This window comes from Engystomops pustulosus, chromosome 4 (genome assembly GCF_040894005.1).
Source record: "Engystomops pustulosus chromosome 4, aEngPut4.maternal, whole genome shotgun sequence".
In the NCBI taxonomy this organism is placed as follows: domain Eukaryota; kingdom Metazoa; phylum Chordata; class Amphibia; order Anura; family Leptodactylidae; genus Engystomops; species Engystomops pustulosus.
This window is the reverse complement of record NC_092414.1, coordinates 165,409,565-165,434,308: the sequence shown is the minus strand read 5'-3', so window position 1 is coordinate 165,434,308 and position 24,744 is coordinate 165,409,565. Positions and strand designations below refer to the sequence as shown.

At 43.7% G+C, this 24,744-nt stretch overlaps 1 protein-coding gene and 1 long non-coding RNA gene across 2 annotated transcripts in view; one reads left to right on the top strand and one right to left on the bottom strand.

The window, feature by feature from the left end:
* The window catches only part of LOC140127592 (uncharacterized), a 32,363-nt gene extending 18,538 nt beyond the window's left edge, over window positions 1–13,825 (top strand). The window contains exon 4 of the long non-coding RNA XR_011855026.1: window positions 13,513–13,825. This is a non-coding gene — a long non-coding RNA (uncharacterized lncRNA). The remainder of the gene's footprint in view (window positions 1–13,512) is intronic.
* The window catches only part of AP3S2 (adaptor related protein complex 3 subunit sigma 2), a 33,092-nt gene extending 12,777 nt beyond the window's left edge, over window positions 1–20,315 (bottom strand). The window contains exons 1-4 of the mRNA XM_072148454.1: window positions 20,144–20,315; window positions 19,977–20,068; window positions 17,139–17,250; window positions 6,559–6,630 (exon numbers count right to left, since the gene is read on the bottom strand). Of these exons, the coding sequence (XP_072004555.1) occupies window positions 6,559–6,630; window positions 17,139–17,250; window positions 19,977–20,068; window positions 20,144–20,212 (345 nt within the window). The 5' untranslated portion in view covers window positions 20,213–20,315. The remainder of the gene's footprint in view (window positions 1–6,558; window positions 6,631–17,138; window positions 17,251–19,976; window positions 20,069–20,143) is intronic.
* Between the last annotated feature and the right edge of the window lie 4,429 nt (window positions 20,316–24,744).

The window sequence follows — 24,744 nt, the reverse complement described above, 5'->3', positions numbered from 1 at the left end:
GGGGGTCTCGGAACAGTTTCAGTTACAGAGAGGTACAAGGCAGGGGTGCCCCCTGTCGCCCCTTTTGTTTGCTCTCGCTATGGAGCCCCTGGCTTGTATAGTCCGACAACATCCGGCCTTGAAAGGGTTCAGCTATACAGGGGGGAAGAAAGGATTGCACTGTATGCGGACGATGTCCTTTTATTCTTGGCGGAGGCGCAGACTGCAATGCCAATAATAATGGAGGTGCTGGAGCACTTTGGGAGTTTCTCCGGTATCCGGATTAATTGGCCAAAGTCGGCGTTGCTTCCTCTGTCCAGCAACTGTCCGGAACCGTTGCAGGTGAGGGAAATTCCAGTGGTGGAGGAATTTAAATATTTGGGAATCCGGGTTACTAGGAACATACCGGATTACGTTGAGTTGAATTTAGTGCCACTGCTAAAGGAGGCACGCTCTAGGGTCCAGGTATGGAATAAATTACCTATATCGGCCCTAGGTCGGGCAAATTTAATTAAGATGATCTTAATGCCACAATTTTTATATATTTTACATAATGCTCCGGTGTGGATACCGAAAGTTTGGTTCAAAAAGATTCATAGCCTGTTTCGGGATTTAATTTGGAAGCAGGGTGTGCCTAGAATAAAATTAGAGAAATTGCAACTACCTAAGCATAGAGGGGGGTTAGCAGTCCCGGATGCGTGGGCATATTATATGGCAGCCCAATGCCAGCACTTCGGAGGATGGGAGAGACCGGGTGAGGAGTCCTGGTGCCCGGTGGTAGTTAGGCATTATGGGGGAGCGTTGGATCCAGTGGCTGTATTGGAGGCAGGTAAATTGGGGAATAAAGGGAGTCGTTACCCAACACTAGTATTGATGCAAAAAATCTGGAAGGTCTACAAACAGATAATGGGGATAGGATCTTGGACAAAATATACTCCGCTATGGGATAATCCATATCTGGGGGAGGTGTACATGTTGGATAATACTCAAAGGTGGAAACAGAAGGGGGTAAAATATTTAAGCCAGGTATATGACGGATCCAACCTTAAATCTTTTAGTCAACTGGAGGAGGAATTTGAGGTGCCCAGGAGTATGTTTTATCAATATTTGCAGTTGAGGCATGGCTTGCAGGCGCAGTTTGGATCTGAGGAGATTGAGATTTCGTCACTGGGGGTTATGACAGGGGTAGTACAAGCCCAAAATATGAGGAACCTTATATCAATACTGTATGGGGCGATATTGGATAAACGGCTGGGTGATTTGATGAACACAACAAAGAGGAAATGGGACCTTGAGGTCGGGGAATTGCCGGATGATGAATGGGAGGAGATTTTAGAATCGCTGCATAAAATATCCTTGAATGTAGCACAGAGGCGGTCCCAACTTTTTCTTTTACACAGGGCATATAGAACCCCGTTAGTGTTGTATAAGATGGGATTGAAGGCGGACTCAAAATGCCCAAGATGCCTAGCTGAGGGGGCGGACATACTACATATGTTCTGGACATGCCCGGAGTTAAGGGGGTTGTGGAACGGGACCCAGCGGTTAATACAAAAGGTTTATGGCGTTCAAATTCAGCAAGATCCTAAAGTGTGTGTATTGGGATTCGTGGGTGAGGTAGATGTCACTAGGGCAGAACAGACGGCAGTGGCTAAGGTGTTGTACCAAGTACGTAAGACCATTGCAAGGCACTGGTTAGATGCTGATCCCCCGAGGATGTCAGAAATCAAAAGCTCGCTGAATACTACAATTAAGATGGAATTAGGAGTATATCTAAAGAGAGATGCAGTTAAGAAGTTCGGGAAACAATGGAAAAAATGGCTGGAATGCCCAGGAATGGGAACAGAAGATCTGATCCGGAGATGGCAAAGAGTATGCCCTGTAGGATAGATGAAATTGGGAGGGAAAAGGTGAACTGAGGTTAGAAAGGAGATAGCTCTTTGGGAGATAGAATACGGAATACCTCTTGAGGAACATGGTACAGCCAGACCTGGGAGGGGGGAGTTGGGGGGGGGGGGATGTTCACATGTTCAGAATTAATGCTTTATATTTACAGTTGAACTGGTGCCATTCGTATATGTCTACTGTAATACACATATGCTTTAATAAAAGTTACCTGATTTAAAAAAAAGATATGTGCATAGTGTACAGTTTGGGGTCACCCTGGTCACATGACATTACTGCTGCATGCTGAGAAAGCATGGGGATGAGCTGCTGGATTCAGCCCGAGGAGGCTATGCCCGCTCGCAATAGATATCCCTGGAAACCAGGCAAGTTTATAACTCTGATTTTATGGGGATCTGAGGGAAACAATTTTTAGTTAAAAGAAGAGCGTCAGTTAGTTAATAGAGCTCTCTGGCAACCTGCCACTAGCTGGATTTGTGACAAATGTGGTTATAGGTTCTCTTTAATAATGTTGTTAAAAGTTGTTGAGAACGAATAATAAACTGTCAAGGGTAAGTACTCTGATAAAATTTCTCTGCAATCAATGGGACCAGGGGGTCACTTTGCCCACCTATAGAAATACATCCTGTGCCCTACCGGCTTATGGCAGACGGAGAGGACTGTGAATTCAATACTGTATGACTCCCCCCCATTATAACCACTCCCATATCCGTAGTTGAAGGGGGGTGCCAAGGGGCTTCCATGAGTCTCTCCAAACAAGATGAAATAACAGCACAAGTAGAGCAGAAGTGGCCTGGTCTGTGCATTGGCACCGTATTCCACCATTTATATTTTGGCAAAATGAAATTTAAAGAGGATGTTGAGATGAAACACAAAGCTGATTTAGGTTACAGTAAAGTTATCTTATAGTCCCCGTTTTCTGCAGCTCCCGTTTAGATCACATCATAGGAGGTGTTCATTTGTAACAAATAAATCCTTGCACACACTCTCTTGAACTTGTATGCCAGAAAAAAAAACCTTGGTGTGCTCAAAGATGTGGCAGAATTTGGGTGTATTTGTATGACTAAGACAACAATTAGGAGGTGTGAAGTTAGAGAGGCCAGTCACACGCATATATTTGGTGTAGAATAAGACCATCTAGCTTCAGAAACTGGATAAATCTGCCCCTTTTATAAGTTTTATAGAAAGGCTATTACTTAACATATAACTTTATGAAGGCTATAATTCAAGCTGTTACAGATCATAAAGCTATATTCTAAGGGTGTAGAAGAAAAACACTGTATTATGCAAGTTTTTTTGCTTTCGGTAACAGTGAGGACAAAAACAAGGGTCAGCATTTCTTATCAGAAGAGATAACGGAATTACACTGAACCATAAAAGCCGCACAACCTCCAGTAACATGCGGATCCTCCACCTGTCGTTCCCTTTCTATTACCGCAGAGTAAAGCATCTAATATGTTTGAGATTATTTTATTGCCATGTCAAAGACAAATCACAGAGATCAGTGTGAACCTGTCCTGTCACTATGACAATGTAATATTTATATGCGGAGTAACACTGCCAAAAACATAAATCACAAGATGGACAAAGAGCAAAAATTGAAAGTGTAAACAGTGCCATGAAAAAGTTTTTCTTTTAATCATTAATTATCCCTTAAAAAATGTATATACACTCACCGGCCACTTTATTAGGTACACCATGCTAGTAACGGGTTGGACCCCCTTTTGCCTTCAGAACTGCCTCAATTCCTCGTGGCATAGATTCAACAAGGTGCTGGAAGCATTGCTCAGAGATTTTGGTCCATATTGACCTGATGGCATCACACAGTGGCCGCAGATTTGTCGGCTGCACATCCATGATGCGAATCTCCCGTTCCACCACATCCCAAAGATGCTCTATTGGATTGAGATCTCGTGACTGTGGAGGCCATTTGAGTACAGTGACCTCATTGTCATGTTCAAGAAACCAGTCTGAGATGATTCCAGCTTTATGACATGGCGCATTATCCTGCTGAAAGTAGCCATCAGATGTTGGGTACATTGTGGTCATAAAGGGATGGACATGATCAGCAACAATACTCAGGTAGGCTGTGGCGTTGCAACGATGCTCAATTGGTACCAAGGGGCCCAAAGAGGGCCAAGAAAATATTCCCCACACCATGACACCACCACCACCAGCCTGAACCGGTGATACAAGGCAGGATGGATCCATGCTTTCATGTTGTTGACGCCAAATTCTGACCCTACCATCCGAATGTCGCAGCAGAAATCAAGACTCATCAGACCATGCAACGTTTTTCCAATCTTCTACTGTCCAATTTCGATGAGCTTGTGCAAATTGTAGCCTCAGTTTCCTGTTCTTAGCTGAAAGGAGTGGCACCCGGTGTGGTCTTCTGCTGCTGTAGCCCATCTGCCTCAAAGTTCGATGTACTGTGCGTTCAGAGATGCTCTTCTGCCTACCTTGGTTGTAACGGGTGGCGATTTGAGTCACTGTTGCCTTTCTATCAGCTCGAACCAGTCTGCCCATTCTCCTCTGACCTCTGGCATCAACAAGGTATTTCCGCCCACAGAACTGCCGCTCACTGGATGTTTTTTCTTTTTCGGATCATTCTCTGTAAACCCTAGAGATGGTTGTGCCCGAAAATCCCAGTAGATCAGCAGTTTCTGAAATACTCAGACCAGCCCTTCTGGCACCAACAACCATGCCACGTCCAAAGGCCTCAAATCACCTTTCTTCCCCATACTGATGCTCGGTTTGAACTGCAGGAGATTGTCTACATGCCTAAATGCACTGAGTTGCCGCCATGTGATTGGCTGATTAGAAATTAAGTGTTAAAAAGCAGTTGGACAGGTGTACCTAATAAAGTGGCCGGTGAGTGTACATTTTAATTGTTATGCCATTATCTATATTAAAAAGAAACAGCACATCCAGGTTATTGACCTGGTCTAAAGTTTAAAGAGAAGAAGCTGTTGTTTTTTAGGCCGGTCTATAGTAATTTCAGTGGAGGTTGTTCACACCCCTGCCTGCCCAGCAGACACCATGTCATGCCCCAAAACGTGCGGTGCAAACACACACACAAAAAACAACTGCTGAAACACTTAGACTTAGGCTGGATTCACACGACCGGTGCCCGCCGTACCGTAGCACGGCGGGCACACGGCAGCGCGCGGGGAGAGGAGGAGGGGGAGAGCGCTGCTCACCCCCGTCCCTCTCCATAGGGATATATGGCGTACGGCGCCGTATGCCCTGAAAAAATAGGACATGTCCTATTTTTTCACGGGGCACTGAGCAGTACGGTGCCGCATGTGTGCTGCACCGTACCGCTCCCGTAGGGCGCCGCGCGCCCATTGCCGTCTATGGGGGACGTATATCGGCCGTATATACGCCCCCCTTGCGGTAGTGTGAATGCAGCCATAGTATATCAATCCCTACCCACAAATCTCTGTTCCACTTTGCAGACTGTTCGGGGAGTTTTCTATGGGGTTTCTGTTTTATTGTGACACTCCCACCGCCTATTCATTTTGACCCATTTATCAGAAAAAGAAAATGTGATTTTAGCTCCTTCGACTCCGGTTTGTTTTTGTGGTGTGGAAACTCCAACACATTTAATATGTGTATCTCTCATTTTTTTGGGGTGCTGGAAAGTGGAGGAAAACAGACCAAAAAGAAAAATTGGAGTAGCAGAGTAGATACGGCCGTCGAATTAGGATGGATTGTTGTATTGGGGTCGGATCCTTCCAGTACCTGCACTTCAAATTATGCAAGGGGTGAAGAGATTGGGTCCCCTGTGGTATTGTACCATCAAGTGCTGGAGAAGGGGAAGAAATGGGGGCAGGGTGGTTGGGACAGATCTGTTGAACAAGCCGTCGGACCAGGTCAGCCACGGATGCATCGGCTTCAGTGGCTATTGGTGCGACTCCTCGGCAGCCGGCTCACCAAATTCTTTAACTGCTGCGCACATTAGTGGCACTCAAGACAGTAAATGTCCTCTTGGTGTCTTCCTCATGGGTTTTTAAGTTTCTGAGTCGTATGTCAGCAAAAACAGTTCTAGCATCATCTGCAAATCCGCTAAAAAGGAAGGTTGGCAAATGATGTCAATAACTTGTTCCAGCCCCTTGCAGTGTCGCGTGTTTGTGTTACTTAGCAAGAGATGCACAAATACTATGGAAACCACAAATGTGTGTGTATGAGCCCACAGAATTACAAAGGGAGCTGTTGAAACAATTGCTAGGACATATCCAATGTGTATGTGTACATGTGTATCAGGGCTAAGTAAGAATCACTTTCAGGGAGGCTGTAATAAAGGAGAGAACTGCAATACTTAAAGGGACAATACAGAGTTTTCATAACTGGGTAGGGATCTAATCATACTAATATTATAGTCTTTTATAGGATATACATGGAGGAACAGAAGAGAACTACAACTCCCAGCACTTACAGTAGGGCACTCAGCCCTCCCACACAAAAGATAAGAGGTAGTGGCTTCTATCAGGTGGAGGTATCCAAATATATAGACCAGAGAAGCAGTCAGGTGAAAGCAGGTTTAGTTTTAGCTCACTTTAGCAAAAGGTTGAAAGGAAGAATGGAGGTAAAACAACATTTTAGGTCATGCCTGTTCTTCTGGAATTGCAAAATCAGCAAAATAAAGCATGTCAAGATTTACCGATAACTCACCTTATCCACATTGAAGATCAGGTCGAGTTCACAAACATTTTCAAAGCACTTATCCAATGTCTCCACAAAAACCTGCAAATACAACAAACACAAATTAACAGAAAGCCTTAAATGTTACCTTTACACACCAATGCTTTCCACACAATTGCCAATACAGCTGCCAAAAGGGTATGGCCAATAAGAACAGAGCATAATGGAGGCTTGTGCTCTATGGGAAATGACAGCAGAGGATTTCATGCACATTTATTCTGCCAGACACAGCGGATTACATTATGTCGCCAATGAAGGTAACCCGTGCTCTTCTATCTGGGAAGTCAAGGTGACGCGAGACAAAATTCCACAACTGCTCCTAGACTGGCAGACACCATTGTTAGAGCACTGTTTGCTCTTACTAACCGAGATCCCTCTGAGAAAAGTTGGGATCAGTAGACAGCTTCAGTCAGGGCCGGCTCCAGGTTTCAGTGGGCCCCTGGGCGACAGCGCCTCACTGGGCCCCTTAGCAGTGAACTCATGTGGTGGCATTAAAAACGCAAAACCTTAAGATACCAATATTAATATACAGCCCCCCATGCTCCGTTAATATACAGTCCCCCAGCCAGAATACAGTAATTATTATACACCCCAGGCTCCATTAATATACACCCCCCAGACAGGCTCCATTAAATAAAATACCCCCCAGACAGGCTCCATTAAATAAAATACCCCCCAGACAGGCTCCATTAAATAAAATACCCCCCAGACAGGCTCCATTCATTTATATACCCCCCAGACAGGCTCCATTCATTTATATACCCCCCCAGACAGGCTCCATTCATTTATATACCCCCCCAGACAGGCTCCATTCATTTATATACCCCCCCAGACAGGCTCCATTCATTTATATACCCCCCCAGACAGGCTCCATTCATTAATATACACCCCAGACAGGCTCCATTCATTAATATACACCCCAGACAGGCTCCATTAATTAATATACACCCCAGACAGGCTCCATTCATTTATATACCCCCACAGACAGGCTCCATTAATTAATTAAATCTACATTATTAGCGGCAGAAAAAAAAAACGCTAACTTACCTGAAGCGTTGCACACATCTTCTAAGAGACAGCAGCGTCTACTGTGCAGCAGCAGGGACGCTGGCCGCGTGACGTCATCACGTCGGCAGCGCCCTCCACAGTATTAGACGCTCCCCGGCAGAAATACATCGGCCGCGTCGATGTTACTATGTTATGTGCTGGTCCACTTGTGGTGCTGCCCCCTGTCAGCTGCGCCAGCACTGTGAGTGCGGCGCTTCTCTCAATTACATCGGCGACAAGTATGCCGATGTAATTGAGTTTTTTATGTTGCCGGTATGTGCCGTGGGCCCCTCTGGGACCTCTGGGGCCCCGGCACTTGCCCGGGTAAGCCAGGTGCTGGCGCCGGCCATGGCTTCAGTAATTAAAATCAAGATTAATACTCAGATGTGCTAATTGCCCCCTGGTCAGGTTTTGCCAGTCTGGACCATGCATTAGAAACCAATTTCAGAGGGTGGCGAATTTATCGTGCTAACATTCATTCTCATGGAACGGGTCTTGTCCAAAGTCAATAGCATTATGGACATATGTGGTGAAATCCTGCCTTACCAGAGATATTCAGGCTCTAAGGGTTCTCGCCATGGGAGTCTAAGGTGGTTACCACTCTAGACCAGGTATGTGTAAATGGTGTGTAAGTCCTTTGAGCAGCTGCAGACGGACTATCAACTTCCCCATGCTTGGTTTTCATCAATACCTGCAGCTCTGGCACACCATACAATCTGTAAGCTAGAGTCAACCCCATAGAATGTCTCACCTTCTATTACTTCTACAAATGTCTACAAATCTCCCCAAGTACTATTTTGTATAGGGATCCATACAGATTCCACCTGTCCTAGGTGCAGAGAGTTGGGAACTAGATCTTATAAGTGTTTTCGGTCACGGTTGAAGAAATCCCTAAGGCATGTTTGCTAGGGATCTGGAATGTAGATAAGGTATCAGACCTGACCATCAGAGACATACAAAGTGCTCTATACCAATGTTCAGAAAATAATAGTGGCTTAATAGATAAAACCTTGACCACCATCATTGGTAATATATAGATAGACTGAATATGTTTTTTAGGTTAGAATACGGGTCATACCTAAAATGAAATGGAATCCCCGAATTTAAAAAATACTGGGGTAGATGGATGGATATCTGGGGTTTGCCCTCACAAGCTCTGCTATGACCTAGGACAGTGATGGCGAACCTATGGCACTGGTGCCAGAGATGGCACTCAGAGCCCTTTCTGTGGGCACCCAGGCCATCAGTTCAGGACAGAGTTCACCAAACAGGAACAAATTCATTAAATCTTCCTGCAGTCCTAGGCAACTCATGAGATGCTGCGCTCAGCACTATTTTACAGCGACACTTCATTGACTGTTTGGAACTGCTTGAGAAATGAGAAGGTGTTGAAAGAAGTGAATTATCTTTGGAGGTCCCCCTGCTGGACCCATCATTCTTTCTAAACAGAGAGAAGCTACAAAGATAGTCTGAATTTGCCCACCTTGATTCAATTGTATTGGTGGCCTCAGGCGGCTGATACAATTAAAGAAGTGGAAGAACCGTTAGCAATAAGTTACTGTTTAAAATGGCACATTGGCACATCAGGGTAAATAAGTGGATTTTGGTTGTAGTTTGGGCACTCGGTCTCTAAAAGGTTCGCCAACACTGACCTAGGACAACTTTGGGCTGGGATGGAATGCCAACTTTTCCCTGTGATGAGCTGATAAATATAGTAATATTGTGCTGAAACTTCCTTTGCAGTGAGATTACTTCAGACAGAGGAGGGGAAGGGTGCCTAGGGAGCAGGAGACAGCGTAACAGTCTGTGAAGCCCCAGAAACTCTTGGGTGCATTGGAATAGTAGTTGATTTTAGAAAGAAGAAGTCCATGGATAACAAATATAAGAAGATTACCACAGTGCTTGGATCTATGAGCAAGTGTCCCTGGTTTATCATGATGGATTTTGATGATAGATTTCCTTTATTTACTAAAGCTACATGGGAGGTACGTCTGACCACAACTTTGTAGTTTATAGACCCAGGTAACTGTATGTACAGCTATGAGCAGTAATAGAAGACCAAGGAAACCTGTAGAACTGGATCACTACTAAGTATTGTGAAGTATTTACCAAGTTACTCAATATTTTATGAAGATCATATTAATTTGTAAACTTTAAAGTAGTTGTCAATGTAGACTTAACCTTTAGTTCTCAAACGATACAGAGTAAGGTTTCTCTATAAGAAATTGTGAAAGCACAGATTCCTCAAACATCCCACAGTTTTGGTTACTTTAAAAGGAAATCTACCAGTTGTATTTAAGCATTGTGAACACTGTAGCGACACTGATGCAGAAACATATCTTGTTTAATCCCTGCTCCCACATACACTTCAGGAGCTTCCTGAACTGTCCAGACAGCATTAATTTACCTGAGCTGAAAGCGATTGCTTACTTCTGCCTGTCAGGAACAACACAGTGATGACATTGTCGGCTTATGCTGGGCAGGACAAGGCTGGTGCAGTGTATAATTAGGGTGAGGAGAAGCACTGAGCTGCCACAGGAGCAACAGAGCCTCATTATCATAATTTTATAATAGTTTTTTCAACAAAACCACTCAGTTCAGGGATTAAACAAGATATGCTTCTGCATCAGTGTAGCTACAGCATTCTCAAGGTACGTCTGCTTCATAATGCATAAAGCAAATGGTAGATTTATGCCGATTACTGGCATTAAGAATCCTAAGGTTGGGTCAATATGTCAGTCCCACAATTATCTGGCTTATTAAGGTATAAAGATAACATGAAGAGCCTTATTCACTTTCCCATTTTTTTCCCTTTACTATTGAGCAACCTGAAACTTCTTAAGCCACACCGGTTGTGAAACCAAGCCAAGGTGGAGAACAGGTCTCAGGTCTGATGTGGAATTTATCAAAGACTTGAGATATCTCCTCTGAGATATGTATTAACTGCTAGCAGATAACATGAGATATTATTCTCTGTTCATTAATAGCATTATCTCTTGTCAGCTACATATGTCATGAGGTCATATGACTTATGTCATCCATAATGATGCTGCTAGTCATAGTATCCGGTCTTCAAGGGCCACTTATAAGACCACTTGAAGTTTGCACACGATGTAATATAGTTTTTTTTTTTTTAAATGACGCATTTCCTGATAAATAATCCAATTCCATGTAACCATTAGTTTCTTGAATAGCCACTTCATATTTATGAGGTTATTATGTACCCATTTTAATTGCTTTTAGGAACAGTATGATATATAGATGACAATGTGGTGATACCTGCAAGTCATTTTATTCCTTAGTTTGGGTGTGAGCAATAAGATAAAAAAAAAGTTCTGAAAAATATAACAGGACTGCTAACAAGAACCTAGGAAGTAACGCTCAGCTAAAGCATGGTTAGGAAGCCATACTAATGTAGGTGGTGTGTGGTTACACTTTGGATAGAATGGGAGAGTTTTTATGATCGCCGAGGATGAAGGATATGTGTCTATTTCCTTCTATAGGACTGTATGCTTTACTTAGCCATCCCCTTCAGTCTTATAGAAGTGAAATGAATGCTTGTCACCACCTCCCTATTCACATAACACAAGAACATAACTTGATTATTTCTGTTAAAAAAATGCCATTTACCAGATATTCCCAGTTTAAGGCAGATGGTGTCACTGGGGCGCATCTTCAGCACCCGGAGAACTGCACACCAGGGGCTGAAGACATGCCCTGGGTGCACCATCTGCCACATTTATTCAATATTCCTATAAAAATGGTTGAATACTATCCGTGCTGTACCGTTTTTCTATGGGTTACATACGGCCACATTCATTTCAATGGACAATACATCCATCCATTTATATTGCCGTCGTTAAGGCTACAATCATCTATAAAAGGCCCCCATAGGCCGGCAATATTTCCCATATTACTCTGCCGTGCGCCATGAATCTCTATGGAGAGGGGCAGGGGCAAGCAGCGCTCAACCCTCCTCTTCTCCTGTGCGCCGACGTGTGCAAACAAGTTTGTGTGAATGGAGCCCAAGCCTGCATTCACACATATGTATGGGGGACGTATATGCAGCCGATGTATAAACTGCCGATTTACATCCCCATACACCTCTATGGGCTCACGACCCTGTATGGGAGCGGTATAGGGCAGCACACGTGCGGCACCGTACCGCTCCGTAGCAAGATAGGACATGTCCTATGTTTCTACGTGACACGGCGCCGTGCCCCTATATTCCTATGGAGAGGGGCGGGGGCGAGTTGCACTCATCCCCTGCTCCTCTCCGCAGTGCCGATGTATGCCATACATCATATACATCATCTGCATGTAGCCTAGCACTGTACCGTACCGTACACTAGCCGTATAAAAATATAGAGAATCTCCTATTTTCTCCCGTAATCTCAGTACCGTATGCCCTTAGAAGTCTATGGGGACGTATAAATACAGGTTAAATACGTGCTGCATATGGATGAAATATGTCACGTATATACGGTCTCATGAGGCACGGAAATACAGGACTGGAGAAATCCCACATTTGTGTGAATGCAGCCTTACATGTGGATAAAAATTATAGTTTCTCAGAAACAGCACAAGACCAGTGACAATAAGGCTACATTCACACAATGTATGCCCGTCGTACCGTAGAACGGCGGGCATACAATCGGCACCAGGGAGAGGAGGAGGGGAAGAGTGCCACTCACCCCCGCCCCTCTCCATAGAGTAACATAGGGCCTGGTACCATATTCCGTCGAAAGATAGGACATGTCCTATCTTTCTACGGGTTACAAAACGGTTCGCACATGTGCTGCACCATACCGCTCCCGTAAGGCGCTGTGCGGCCATTGCGGTGTATGCGGGACCTATATACGCCAGCCATATATAGGTCCCCCATACGTTCGTTTGAATGTAGCCTTAGCCATATAGTGCAAGAAAAGGCTGTGTACTACAGGGCTGGCAGGCTGTGTACTACAGGGGGGCTGGCAGGCTATATACTACAGGGGGGGTGACCAATGCATTTCCCACCCATGGCTTATACCTGAGTCAGCAGGTTTTTCCAGTTTTGTGTGTTTGTGTCTTTTTTTTGTAAGGGGGGGGGGGGGGAAGAGGACTGAGTACCACTTTGCCACAGTGTATCAAGGGCGTCTCAAAACCTAGCTAAGAGCAATAGAAATCAGTACTGAACAGTCTGAAATGAAAGATTTGCTTTAACAATAAACTGTGAATGTCAGCAGGATATATTTTATTGTTTTATGGCAAAGGCAATAAGCATCACTATTGTAGTTAAATTACAATCCAGAGGGCAAAAGGGATCTGTGAATTGATCCTAATCATCAAACCGCAGTATAGGGGGCAAAGTGCCAAACTGTGAAGATTGTGAAGAGGTATGTGCAGCATTAATGGGAAACTGTCAAAAGGAAGGTCATTTTTAGCTGGTGACAGGTTCCAATAGCAGATGCTATAACGTTTTTAAAACTCAGACTCATTTCAATACTTTATACAAGTTTATTTCAAATTACCTGGCTTCCTGCCAGCAGCCTGTGTGTTTCTGTGTTAGCCTCCTTTACTCCACACTCATGCAGCTCCCTACCCTTCCCCACTTCCTGCCATGTGCATTAAGTAGGCAGGGGCACAGACACACACACACACACACACACGCAGCAGCTGCCCCTCCCTGGGACTCACTGCATGCTGCTGGCAGGGAACAAGGTAATGTAAAATAAACTATTATAAAGTACTGAAATGATTCAGAATGCTGACAAAGCACAGCATAGGCTATTGCAACCTGTCACCCATTGAAAATGACATTCCAGGTGACAGGTTCATTTTAGTAACCACTAGTCCTCATTTCTCACTATACTGTAAATACAATTTTTTTTCTTTTAGACGACAAAGATGCCGGGGTGCTGCTGCCTTTTCTGCTATGTATGTCAGAGCATAAATCATCCTGTAATTAGGATGGGTGGAACATACCACTACCATCAAAGAAGTTGTAGCTGGCATATTGGATCCCAAAAACAGACAGTGCAGGAACACCCAATAAAAGGATGCAACAGACTATAGTTGGTGGAGTGCCTCTTTAAGCTGAGCATACAAGTTAAGTACATTGATTGATCTAACATGAATGTAATATAATTATCCAAAATAATGCCTGTTTTTAAAGAGTTTGCCCATGAAAGAAAATTCTCAAATTTCAATCCCATAGTGAAGATCACACAATAAAGATCATTTTAATCCATTACTTTACAATTTTACTCAGTTTTATTGCTGTTTTAGCTCCTATATCCCAGTGATGGTCAGTGTGTGAGCCGGGACTCTAAGCAGATACTTCATGATCCATGATCTAGTGCTGTGAGATGCTGTGTGCTGACAATGTGCTTACATTATCAGGGTACAGGTTTATATACTTTCATTTAGCTTTTTAAACCCTACTCGTATCTGGCACATAGAAAGAGAGAGAAGACAGATTAGAGATGAGATCCATGAGATGCATTTAACACACAATGACATTCTCAGCTCTGCTCTCTCAGCCATAACACACACTGTCAGCTCTTCTGTGCCTCCCTCCCCTGGATAAAGACCTTATCTGCCTGTAGTTTGAAGATTTACTCTCCTCACACGGAATAATTATATGATTCAGAAATGGTTGTATATTTGTACAGTTGAGGTTATGATCACTGTATATTAATGCTGTAATCATATGCTTTAATAAACGTTACCGTACCCGATTTAAAAAAAAAGGCAGAAGGATCATAAACCATATAGTTGAAGAGTCAATATTCTGCACCCATTCACATACAGTATTTGATACCGATGTAAAATGCTTGTGTCATGGTTCTCTTTTATAATTAAAGTTGGGGCTGCCATATTCTAGATCTGTTTCACCAACCCAGTGATGGAGGCAACAACATTTGGCCCCTTCTAACCATCAAAAAAAGTGCTGAAAACCATAATGAGCCCACATCCATCAACATGGCTGTGGTTTCTTCAGATCCATGTGCAAGCCATCCAACCCACAAAACTCAGAGCATCAGTATGGGAGTGAACTTCTTACACTGATGACAGGTGAAAAGACTGTTCCGAGCAGCAAAAACAGCAAAAAAAAACACAGGAGCCACAAACAACGGAGCAAGGATTTGTAGTTTGCAGCCTGTGTGCAGGGAGCCTTAGATGAGAAGTGGATTATTAAGGAAGAGGCTACTGCTCCATCCCTCAGCACTTGAACAGACTTGAAGTGTACACATGCCACCTATTGGACATTTCACATAATAGCAAAGCGACTTCCTTTGTGTCCTTTTTGGTTGGGCACTTTAGGTGGCATCTCAAAGAAATACCATCAGATCCTTATTTCCTTTTAGGGAAAATTTTTGCACAAAATTATTTAGAAACAGAAAGTTTAGAACAAACATATCTAATAGTTTGTAAAATACAACCTAAAATACAACCTAAAATACAACCGGAAAAAAATCAGAACAAACCCATTGCAGTCAATGGTGGTCTGGACTCCAGATCAGTGATTTTAAGGGACTTTGCGTTCATGTAGCTGGGGCTTTGGGCCCCAACCTTTGTGGGCTGACTTTAATCAGTTTCAGAGCCCCCCAAAAATGCTTAGTATTCTATCCTTACACTACAGATGCACTGATGGGGGAATTTGTTAAGACAAAGATTTTTGCTATACTCTTTCAAATTTTTCTGGTAAAGTCTGTATGCAATGCACGTTCACAAACTGGCAGGGATGGATAGATGTATATCCCAGAAAATTGGCAGAGAAGGCACAATAAATCTCCCCCAATGTAATATATTTCTGGATAACACTGCAGCAGTTGTTACTGCACTTTTAGACACTCAGGGTGCGGTCACACGTCGCGTTTACTGCATGTGTTTAAAAACGCATTGCTACAACTGAAGGGAGATTTGCCTAATTAAACAGCTGTTAACACCTGCGTTTACAAAACGCATGAGTTAACCGCGATGTTAACGCATGCGCTAACAATGTGTTAACAACCGCATGCGTTAACCGCGATGTTAACGCCTGTGTTGACAATGTGTTAACACTTGCATTTTGTAAACGCAGGTGTTAACAGCTGTTTAATTATGCAAATCTCCCTTCAGTTGTAGCAATGCGTTTTTAAACTCATGCAGTAAACGCGACGTGTGACAGCACCCTCAGATAGAGTGTGTAACAGAAAGCCTGGACACAGGTAAGAACTGGACCTAAGACCTGGCCTGTACTTTGGATATGCTCCCCCCTCAACCACTGGAATAAGAGCAGATCATCCAGGGTGTCATAAACTTGTATAAAATGATCTAAAACTGTCCGGGTGTGGCAGATGCTCAATCAGAAAACAGATTCCAAAACGCCTTTTCAGCTGCCCAGTTAGTCACCACTTCATACTCAATGTGGATGAAGCATACAGGCAGGTGGAGATATTGCTCAATTGTAACTTCCTCAAGATTACTTCACTTTCCATTATGTGCAGGTTCTTCAGAACAGTAAATGTATCTATGACATAACGTGGAATTCTTACTTCCTACTTCAGACACAGAGGAGAGGTACTTTAGGTGTGGTGAATGATAAATTGATGGAGTAAATCCAAAATGCTTCTACAACGGCCAACTAGTCCCCACTTCATGTGTAGGAAATGGAGGGCTGGTTACAAAACATGTTTGGTACAATGTTATTACTCTGTAATGTGTGTCTGTATATGTCCACCATGATCCCACATGGGTCTGCATACAAATGAGCATGTGATTGCCTTGGCCAGCCCCCACACATTTTTATTCTGTATAGGGCTGTACAGCTATACCAAGCAGAATATATGCTCTACAATATACAACAAAGTACCACCCCTCCCAATCTTATCGATTTGTATCCCAAGACCACGGTCACACATGCCACTAGAATTGCATTCATAACGAAACTATGGCATGTGTGGGGACGGGCCCTGGCCTGATCACATATGCATTTCAGGGAACCAGACCCCAGTGTCTTGTATTGTTTAAATGCAAGACCTCAGGGGCTGGTTAACAATTCCATGCATTTCCCTGGAAACGTATATGCGATCAGGCCAAGCCTGCCCCCCTTATGCACTGGCGTTGTGTTATGTACACAATGTTAGCAGCACGTGTGACCGTGGCCTAAGGATAAGTTATTAGTAATACAAATAAAGTAATAAAATCCAGGTGTACCTGTACGGTCACATGCTGCACTCTGCATTCCTAGGCCAGATATCATTAAAGTTTCCAGTGAAAAGCATGCGCTTGTTTACCGATTACATGCGTTTCAATGCAAACGCGTTGGCCAGAGGCACGAGTGACTGCACCTTTAAGGAAAAGTTAACAGTGCACATAGAGTTAATGCCCCATGTAAAGTGCAATGAACGCAGTAACAGTATTGACTCACAGTAATAGTTATCATTGAGTACAATATTGATTATTACATTTAACTATTCTTTTTCAAACACAATAGACAGTTGTTTATATTTATTAAAACATTTGAATAATGTATTTACCTGGATGAGGTCAAGAATTCCCAGTTCACTCTCTGAGGAATCCACGCAAAACACAAAGTAAAGGGTGGCATAATGGCGATAGATCAGTTTATAGTCAGATCCACCAATTAAACTGTAAAAATAAGGAAATCAACGTAAGCAAAATGAATCAACAGCAACACTGAGCCTTTTTTAACAGTTTCACTACCAATTTAGGTCAGCTTTTAATATGACAGTATGCCATATTTACGGAGGAGGCACGACTATGGTCTTTGTGTCCTTATCAGGATAAGATTGGAATACAGGTCAGAAGGGGTTAACTGCAGGAATATATTAAGACCATGTTCACTCTACTTTGCACAACTGCAGTGAAAAGTCCCAATTTTTTGTAAATACATTTTTTGCATTTACACATTTTGAAAGCTTAATCATTTGAGACTTTTGTGCGACTTTTCAGGCCAAAGTTCACATGTGGCGTTAAAGGAGTTTTTAAACGCAATACAAAAGCTGTAAAGATGAAATTTGCCCAATTACATTTGCCTTTAGCAAGCAAACCCGTTAACAAAACACATGCTTTAACCCTTACAGGACTTTGTTTTCTACTCCACCCAATCCAAAATGATAACTTTTTTAATTTTTACTTTTACAGAGATGTGTTATGGCTTCTTATCTGCGGGATAAATTGTATTTTTTAGTGGCGCCATTTAATAGTCCATGTAATGTACTAGAAAGTTGGTAAAAAATTCCAAGTGCAGTGAAATTGCCAAAAAATTTTCCATTTTGCCAAATGAGGCCAATAACTTTTTTTACACTTTGGTGCACGGATCTATGCAAAGTGTAATTTTTTGTGGTCCGTGATCCTGTTTTAATTTACATCAATTTGGGACCTATATGACTGTTAGATCAAAAGTGAAGCTGAAAAGTTTTTTAGAGAAAGGAAGAACCAGAGTTAACACTGACTTTTCTCCTACCTTTCTCCATTCGGGAAAAGTTTATGAAAAATCATAATTAACTCATAAACATCCAATAATTATTACCATTAAATGCTTAACTTGTTCTAAAAGAAAACAAGAAATCAGAGGACCACGCTGATACAAAAATAAAGTTGTGGCTTAGAATGCATATACAGAAAAAATATATATTTTTAACCCTTTTTCGTTTTTGCGTTGTCATTTTTCACTCCCCACCTTCAAAAATCTATAACTTTTTTTATTTTTCTTTGTAAAGAGATGTGTTGTTTTCTGCTTAACAAATAGCACTTCATAGTGATAGTATTTAATATTCCATGCCAACAACGGGGAAAATAAATTATGAATGCAGCAAAAATTATGAAAAAACTTATTTTTACAATTTTTTTGTGGGCTTGGATTTTACGGCTTTCACTGTGCGCCCCAAATGCTAAGTCTACTATATTCTTTGGGTTGGTACGATCACGGGGATACCAAATTTGCATTGGTTTTATAATGTTACTATACATTTACAAAAATTAAAACCTCCTGTATAAAAAAAAAATATATATATATTCTTATTTTTGCTGTCTTCTGGCGCTAATAACTTTTTCATACTTTGGTTTACGGAGCTGTGTGTAGTGTCATTTTTTTTAGACTTCTGATGACATTTTCAATGCTACCATTTTGAGGACCACACTGAGGACCACTCTTTTGATCACTTTTTATATATTCTTACTTCTATACTTCTTATATATTGCAAAACAGCAAAAAAGTGACATTTTCAACTTTGGGCGCTATTCTCTGTTACAGGGTTCAACGCCGGGAAAAATTTTATTATATTTTGCTAGATCGGACTTTTTGGGATGCGACAAATTGCACATTGTAATAGATAGCTTAAGACATAACAGCCTCAGATCTTTGTGTGACCTGAGGCTGTTATGGCTACGGATTGCCGCTCCCTGATGACGTCACGTGGAGAGACGTTCTGAGCCACGATAGCGGCGCCCACACGCGGCCAGCTCGTTAACACCTGCGATCGGTGCTAGCATTGTGCAGCAAACACCAGGTGAGCATGAAGAGGGATCAGCCCATGAGCCCGCTTTATACTCCTCCCTCCACTACAGGACAACAGAAACGTCTTTATATGGCAAGGGTTTATTGTGTTTATTTGTTGTGGGGAAAAAAAAAAAAAAAAAACATATGAAATAATGGTATGCACGTAACCATATTGACCGGTAGAATAAAGGCAACACATTACCGATGCTATGCATTAAGTGGAGAAAAAAAAATTAACTAGAAGAGTGGCACTGCTACAGTCATAGGTTTAAAAGGTGCCCAAATATAATATATATATTATATATATATATATATATATATATCTGGAGGGCTTTAAAAATAATAAAGAGCAAATACTCATCTCTCTCCACCCTGTTCAGCCACAGCGCAATCTGTCACTGCCAGGTCTGAACCACATACCACAATCTCCTGACAGTCCATCCGGTGCTGGACCTCCTGCAGTGCTCCTGATCTCCGATATGATAGTGTAACAAATCCCATTAATAATAGCAGAAAAATAACACAGAAGTCCGTGTCTCTTCTCCGTTATTAATATATCCATAATGGAAGATCTATCACTATTCTACAGAGAACACAAGAACTTACGGTATGTTTTTTTAGTTTGTAACAGAAAGCCCAAATGCAGCTGTGAACTGGACCCGAGTTCTGCTATGGCAGCATTTATTTTTATCTGTTAAGCAGGTTTAGTTATGAGTGCAAAATATAACCTACACTACTTGCTCTGCTATTGTGCCACTCCTATAACCATGCTATGTCTATAGGTAACCTACCAGCGTCCACGTCATCTATAGGGTGTAGTATGATAACATACATGGCTCATGTACACATTTACCTTCCTCCTTCCAGGAAGTTGCAGACATTGTCATCCCTCTTGGACACCAGGTGGAAGGTCTCCCTTACTATCTGCTGCTGCATCTCTTCAGGCTACAAGAGAGCACATAATACATTAGCCCCTGTGCACACTGGTGCCGGGATGCGGTTCCTGAGGGGATTACTCACAAAGTGCTGGTAGAAGCGCATGAAGCGCGGCTTGCCATGGTTATTGAACACCAGGATGGCTTTTATCATCCTGACACCGCGGTCCTCTCAGCAGTATTCCAGCTCCCGGCCCGGAACCAACATCCGATCCGGGTGCAGCAGAGAATGCGATCCCCCAGTGGAGCCACTTCCGGTTACATCTGGGGCTGCTTCTGGGATTTGGGGGCGATTTTCTTTGAAGTTTGGCGTTGCACAATACAGAGAGCTTTATGTTCCTTCAGCCTGTGCCCTCAGACCCCAACACAAATTATTCTCAGTGTCTTCATCTTCCTATAAGGGTTTGCCCGTCCCTGATGAAACCTTCCTACTGCACAATATAAGATATTAGGATTCCTCATAGTAATCTCTACCTGTGAGTGTAAATGGCGTTGTTATAACCCTGTTGATATCCCAGAATACTATGTACTCTCCAGAATATTATATAATGGGATAAATCATAAATATAATAGATGTACTGTGTTCACAACATTTGATTACTATGAATGGCTACTCCCGAGGTTATTGCTGCTAAATTTCCTTTACATTTACCATAATATAACACTTTCCCTATACACAGGGTCTGATTGACAGGCATATGACCCGCGGTGGGACCCACAGGTGCCACCTCTGGGACCCACATGTATATTGATAATGGTCTACCGGCCTCCATTTTACTCGCTTTCTTGAAGGACATCTGTTACCATATCCATACCTCCCAACTTTTGTGGAGGAGAAAGAGGGACAAAATGGCTGCGCGCGAAGCGCGCCGCGGCAATTTTTTTAGCCACGGAAGCCACACCCTAGCCACGCCCCCTAACCACACCCCCTGGCCACGCCACTGCTCATACCTTCAACGCATCCACTGGCACCAATGTATATTTATGTATATAATTGGGGGGCATATTCCACTCACCCCAGACAACGAGCATGTCCCCCCCCAGACAACGAGCATGCCCTCCTAGACAACGAGCATGTCCTCCCCTAGACAACGAGAATGCCCCCCCCAGACAACGAGCATGCCCTCCTAGACAATGAGCATGTCCTCCCCTAGACAACGAGCATGCCCCCCCCAGACAACTGGCATGTCCGCCCCCAGACAACTGGCATGTCCGCCCCCAGACAACGAGCATGCCCCCCCCCCCTAGACAACGAGCATGTCCCCCCCAGACAACGAGCATGCCCCCCCTAGACAACGAGCATGTCCCCTCCTAGACAACGAGCATGCCCCCACCTAGACAACGAGCATGCCCCCCCTAGACAACGAGCATGTACCCCCACCTAGACAACGAGCATGTCCCCCCCTAGACAACGAGCATGCCCCCCCCCTAGACAACGAGCATGTCCCCCCCCCCCCCCTAGACAACGAGCATGTCCTCCCCTGTGGCTGCGTGCCCATTTTTGTGTGTTTGTGTTATTTTTGTCTTCCAGGACCGTGCCTGCTGTGGACTGCTTCGGATTCGAAGGATTACGTCGATGACCGACATTTCTAACAAATAAAATGGTCAACGAGGGTGTGTCTGCGTTTTTTGTTCAATAAAATTTTCTGAAAACGGTGTGATTATTTATTTTTTTGCGACACTCTTCATAGTTCGCCGTAGTAGTGGTGCCGACTAGGTGACGGTCACTACTGATTTGAAAAATAGGGGGAGCCCCATGCCGTTTTTTCTTCAAATTTTTGACAAAAATATGCGTGGGGTTCCCCCTTTAAAGGGCTGTTTCCCCCATTTTTACAAAAAAATGGGGGGAAAAACGGCATGGGGTGCCCCCTATTGTTCAAATCAGCCTGATACAAAAAAGCAGCAGCAGCCTGCCATTACTGAGCTGGGATAGGCCACTGTTAGGGGGCTATTCCAGCGCAACAATAACAGCCTGCAGCCGCCCCACTACCTGACCATCTATAGACGGTCAGGTACTGGTTTGTACCCGGCTCTTCCCGGCACCCCTGGTGGCGGTGGGTACCGGGGTAATGGTATGGGCGTTAGTGTGAATTTGCCAAAAAAATTAAGGCAAACACTAAGGCCAGCCCTTAGTAATGAGCACCGTCACCTAGCCGGCACCACTACTACGGCAAACTATGAAGAGTGTCGCAAAAAAATAAATAATCACACCGTTTTCAGAAAATTTTATTGGACAAAAAACGCAGACACACCCTCGTTGACCATTTTATTTGTTAGAAATGTCGGTCATCGACGTAATCCTTCGAATCCGAAGCAGTCCACAGCAGGCACGGTCCTGGAAGACAAAAATCAAAAAAACCTACACACAAAAAAGGGCACGCAGCCACAGGGGAGGACATGCTCGTTGTCTAGGGGTCAGGGGTAGACATGCTCGTTGTCTAGGGGGGGGGGGGAAATGCTCGTTGTCTAGGGGGGGGACATGCTCGTTGTCTAGGAGTCGGGGGGAGACATGCTCGTTGTCTAGGGGGGGGGGACATGCTCGTTGTCTAGGGGGGGGCATGCTCGTTGTCTTGGGGGGGACATGCTCGTTGTCTAGGGGTCAGGGGTAGACATGCTCGTTGTCTAGCAGGGGGAAATGCTCGTTGTCTAGGGGGGGGGTCCTATGGAGCGCAGTAAAGGGGAGGGGTCCTATGGAGCGCGCAGTGAAAGCCATAAAAACCACATTTGATATTTTCCTTCCCGCTTCCCAGTACAGGGCCTGGAATATTTAATACTGTCACTAGGAAGTATAATTTGTTACGCAGAAACAGGCCGCACACAGCTCTGTACGTGGAAAAATAAAAAAGTTATTGATTTTTGAAAGTGGGGAGTGAAATATGGAAACGCAAAAATCGTTCCGTCAGAGTAATGGAGCAGACGGCCGTGTATGACCATTCTGCTCCATTACTGTCATAGAGCGATGACATGTACCTTATGTGGACCCCAACACACCCCTCGTTTTCATGATCTATGGGGGTCACATCACTGAAACCCCCACACATCAGCAGGTTAAGCCCTGTCCTATGGATAGGGCCTAACTTGTATTTGTGGGAAAACCCTTTTAACCCCTTAACGCTCTGCGCCGTAGCTCTACGACGCAGAGAGTATAAGGAGTGTATGAAGAGGGCTCACAGGCTGAGTCCTCTTCATACAAGGTGGGGGGTTTTGCATGTTGCAGAAAACCCCCACCGCTAATAACCGCAGTCGGTCATTGTCGCCGGCAAAGTCTTTTTTAGAATCGCTGTGCCCCCGAACGTCATCGGGGGGGCGGCGATCGTTTGCCGTGGTAGCCTCGGGTCTTCTTTTGACACGAGGCTACATGGCTTCTCCAGATTCGTTACAATGAGCCAGAAGTATTGCAGTATATGGTAGGAGCGATCTGACCATCTAGGGTTAATGTACCCTAGATGGTCTAAGAAATAGTGGAAAAAAAAAGAAAAAACAGGTTTTAAAAATAAAAAAAATTTATAAAATATTAAAAATTCTAATCACCTCCCTTTCCCTAGAACGGATATAAAACATAACAAACAGTAAAAATCAAACATATTCGGTATCGCCGCGTCCCAAAATGCCAGATCTATCAAAATATAAAAACGGTTACGGGCGGCGGTGACCTCCGAGGCGGGAAATGGCGCCCAAATGTCCGAAATGCGACTTTTACACCTTTTTACATCACATAAAAAATGAAATTAAAAATGATCAAAATGTTGCACAGACCTCAGAATGGTAGCAATGAAAAAGCCGGCTCATTTCGCCAAAAATGACCCCACCCCCAGCTCCGTGCAACGAAATATGAAAAAGTTATTAGCGTCAGAAGATGGCAAAAATTTATTTATTTTTTTTTTTGCACACATTGGTTAAATTTTTGAAAATGTATTAAAACACAATAAAACCTATAAATCCGGTATCACCGCGATCGCACCGAACCAAAGAATAAAGCTGAAGTGTTATTTTGAGTGCACAGTCAAAGTCGAAAAAACTGAGCCAACAAGAACGTGACACGTGCGTTTTTTTTAAAAAAAAATTCCACATTTGGAATTTTTTGCAGCTTCGCAGTACACGGCATGTTAAAATAAATAACATTATGGGAAAGTAAAATTTGTTACGCACAAAATAAGCCCTCACACAGGTCTGTACACGGAAACATGAAAAAGTTATGGATTTTTGAAGTTGGACAGCGATAAATTAGAGGAAAAACCCTGCGTCCTTTAGGGGTTAAGTATATGGTACAATAAAAGCAGAATAGAAGGGCACTGGGGGGGTTAGGGGTGGGGGCAGGGGGTCTATGGAGGAAAGTGAAGTGTTTAACCCTTTAGCTGCTGCCTGCAGTCACTGTAGAGTACCTGTTATCACACTGCAGCAGCTGCACACACTCGGCCCTGCTTCATCAGACGAACTTCAGTGAGGAGCAGGAGGAGGAGGTGGGGGCAGGGAGCTATTGATGTAGCAGTGCTGGAGAGCTCCTGCCTGCACGGAGGCTGATCCCCTGGGGCTGCTGTGCAGGGGCAGTGCAGAGAATATGACACTCTGCACTGCTCCATCCATCCATCCATGTGCCTGCAAGTGGCAGCCTGAGGACAGGGAGGGCTCTGCCTCCCAGGGGAGGGGATGGGGGAGGTGCCGGCTCTGCAGCAGACAGCCCAGGAG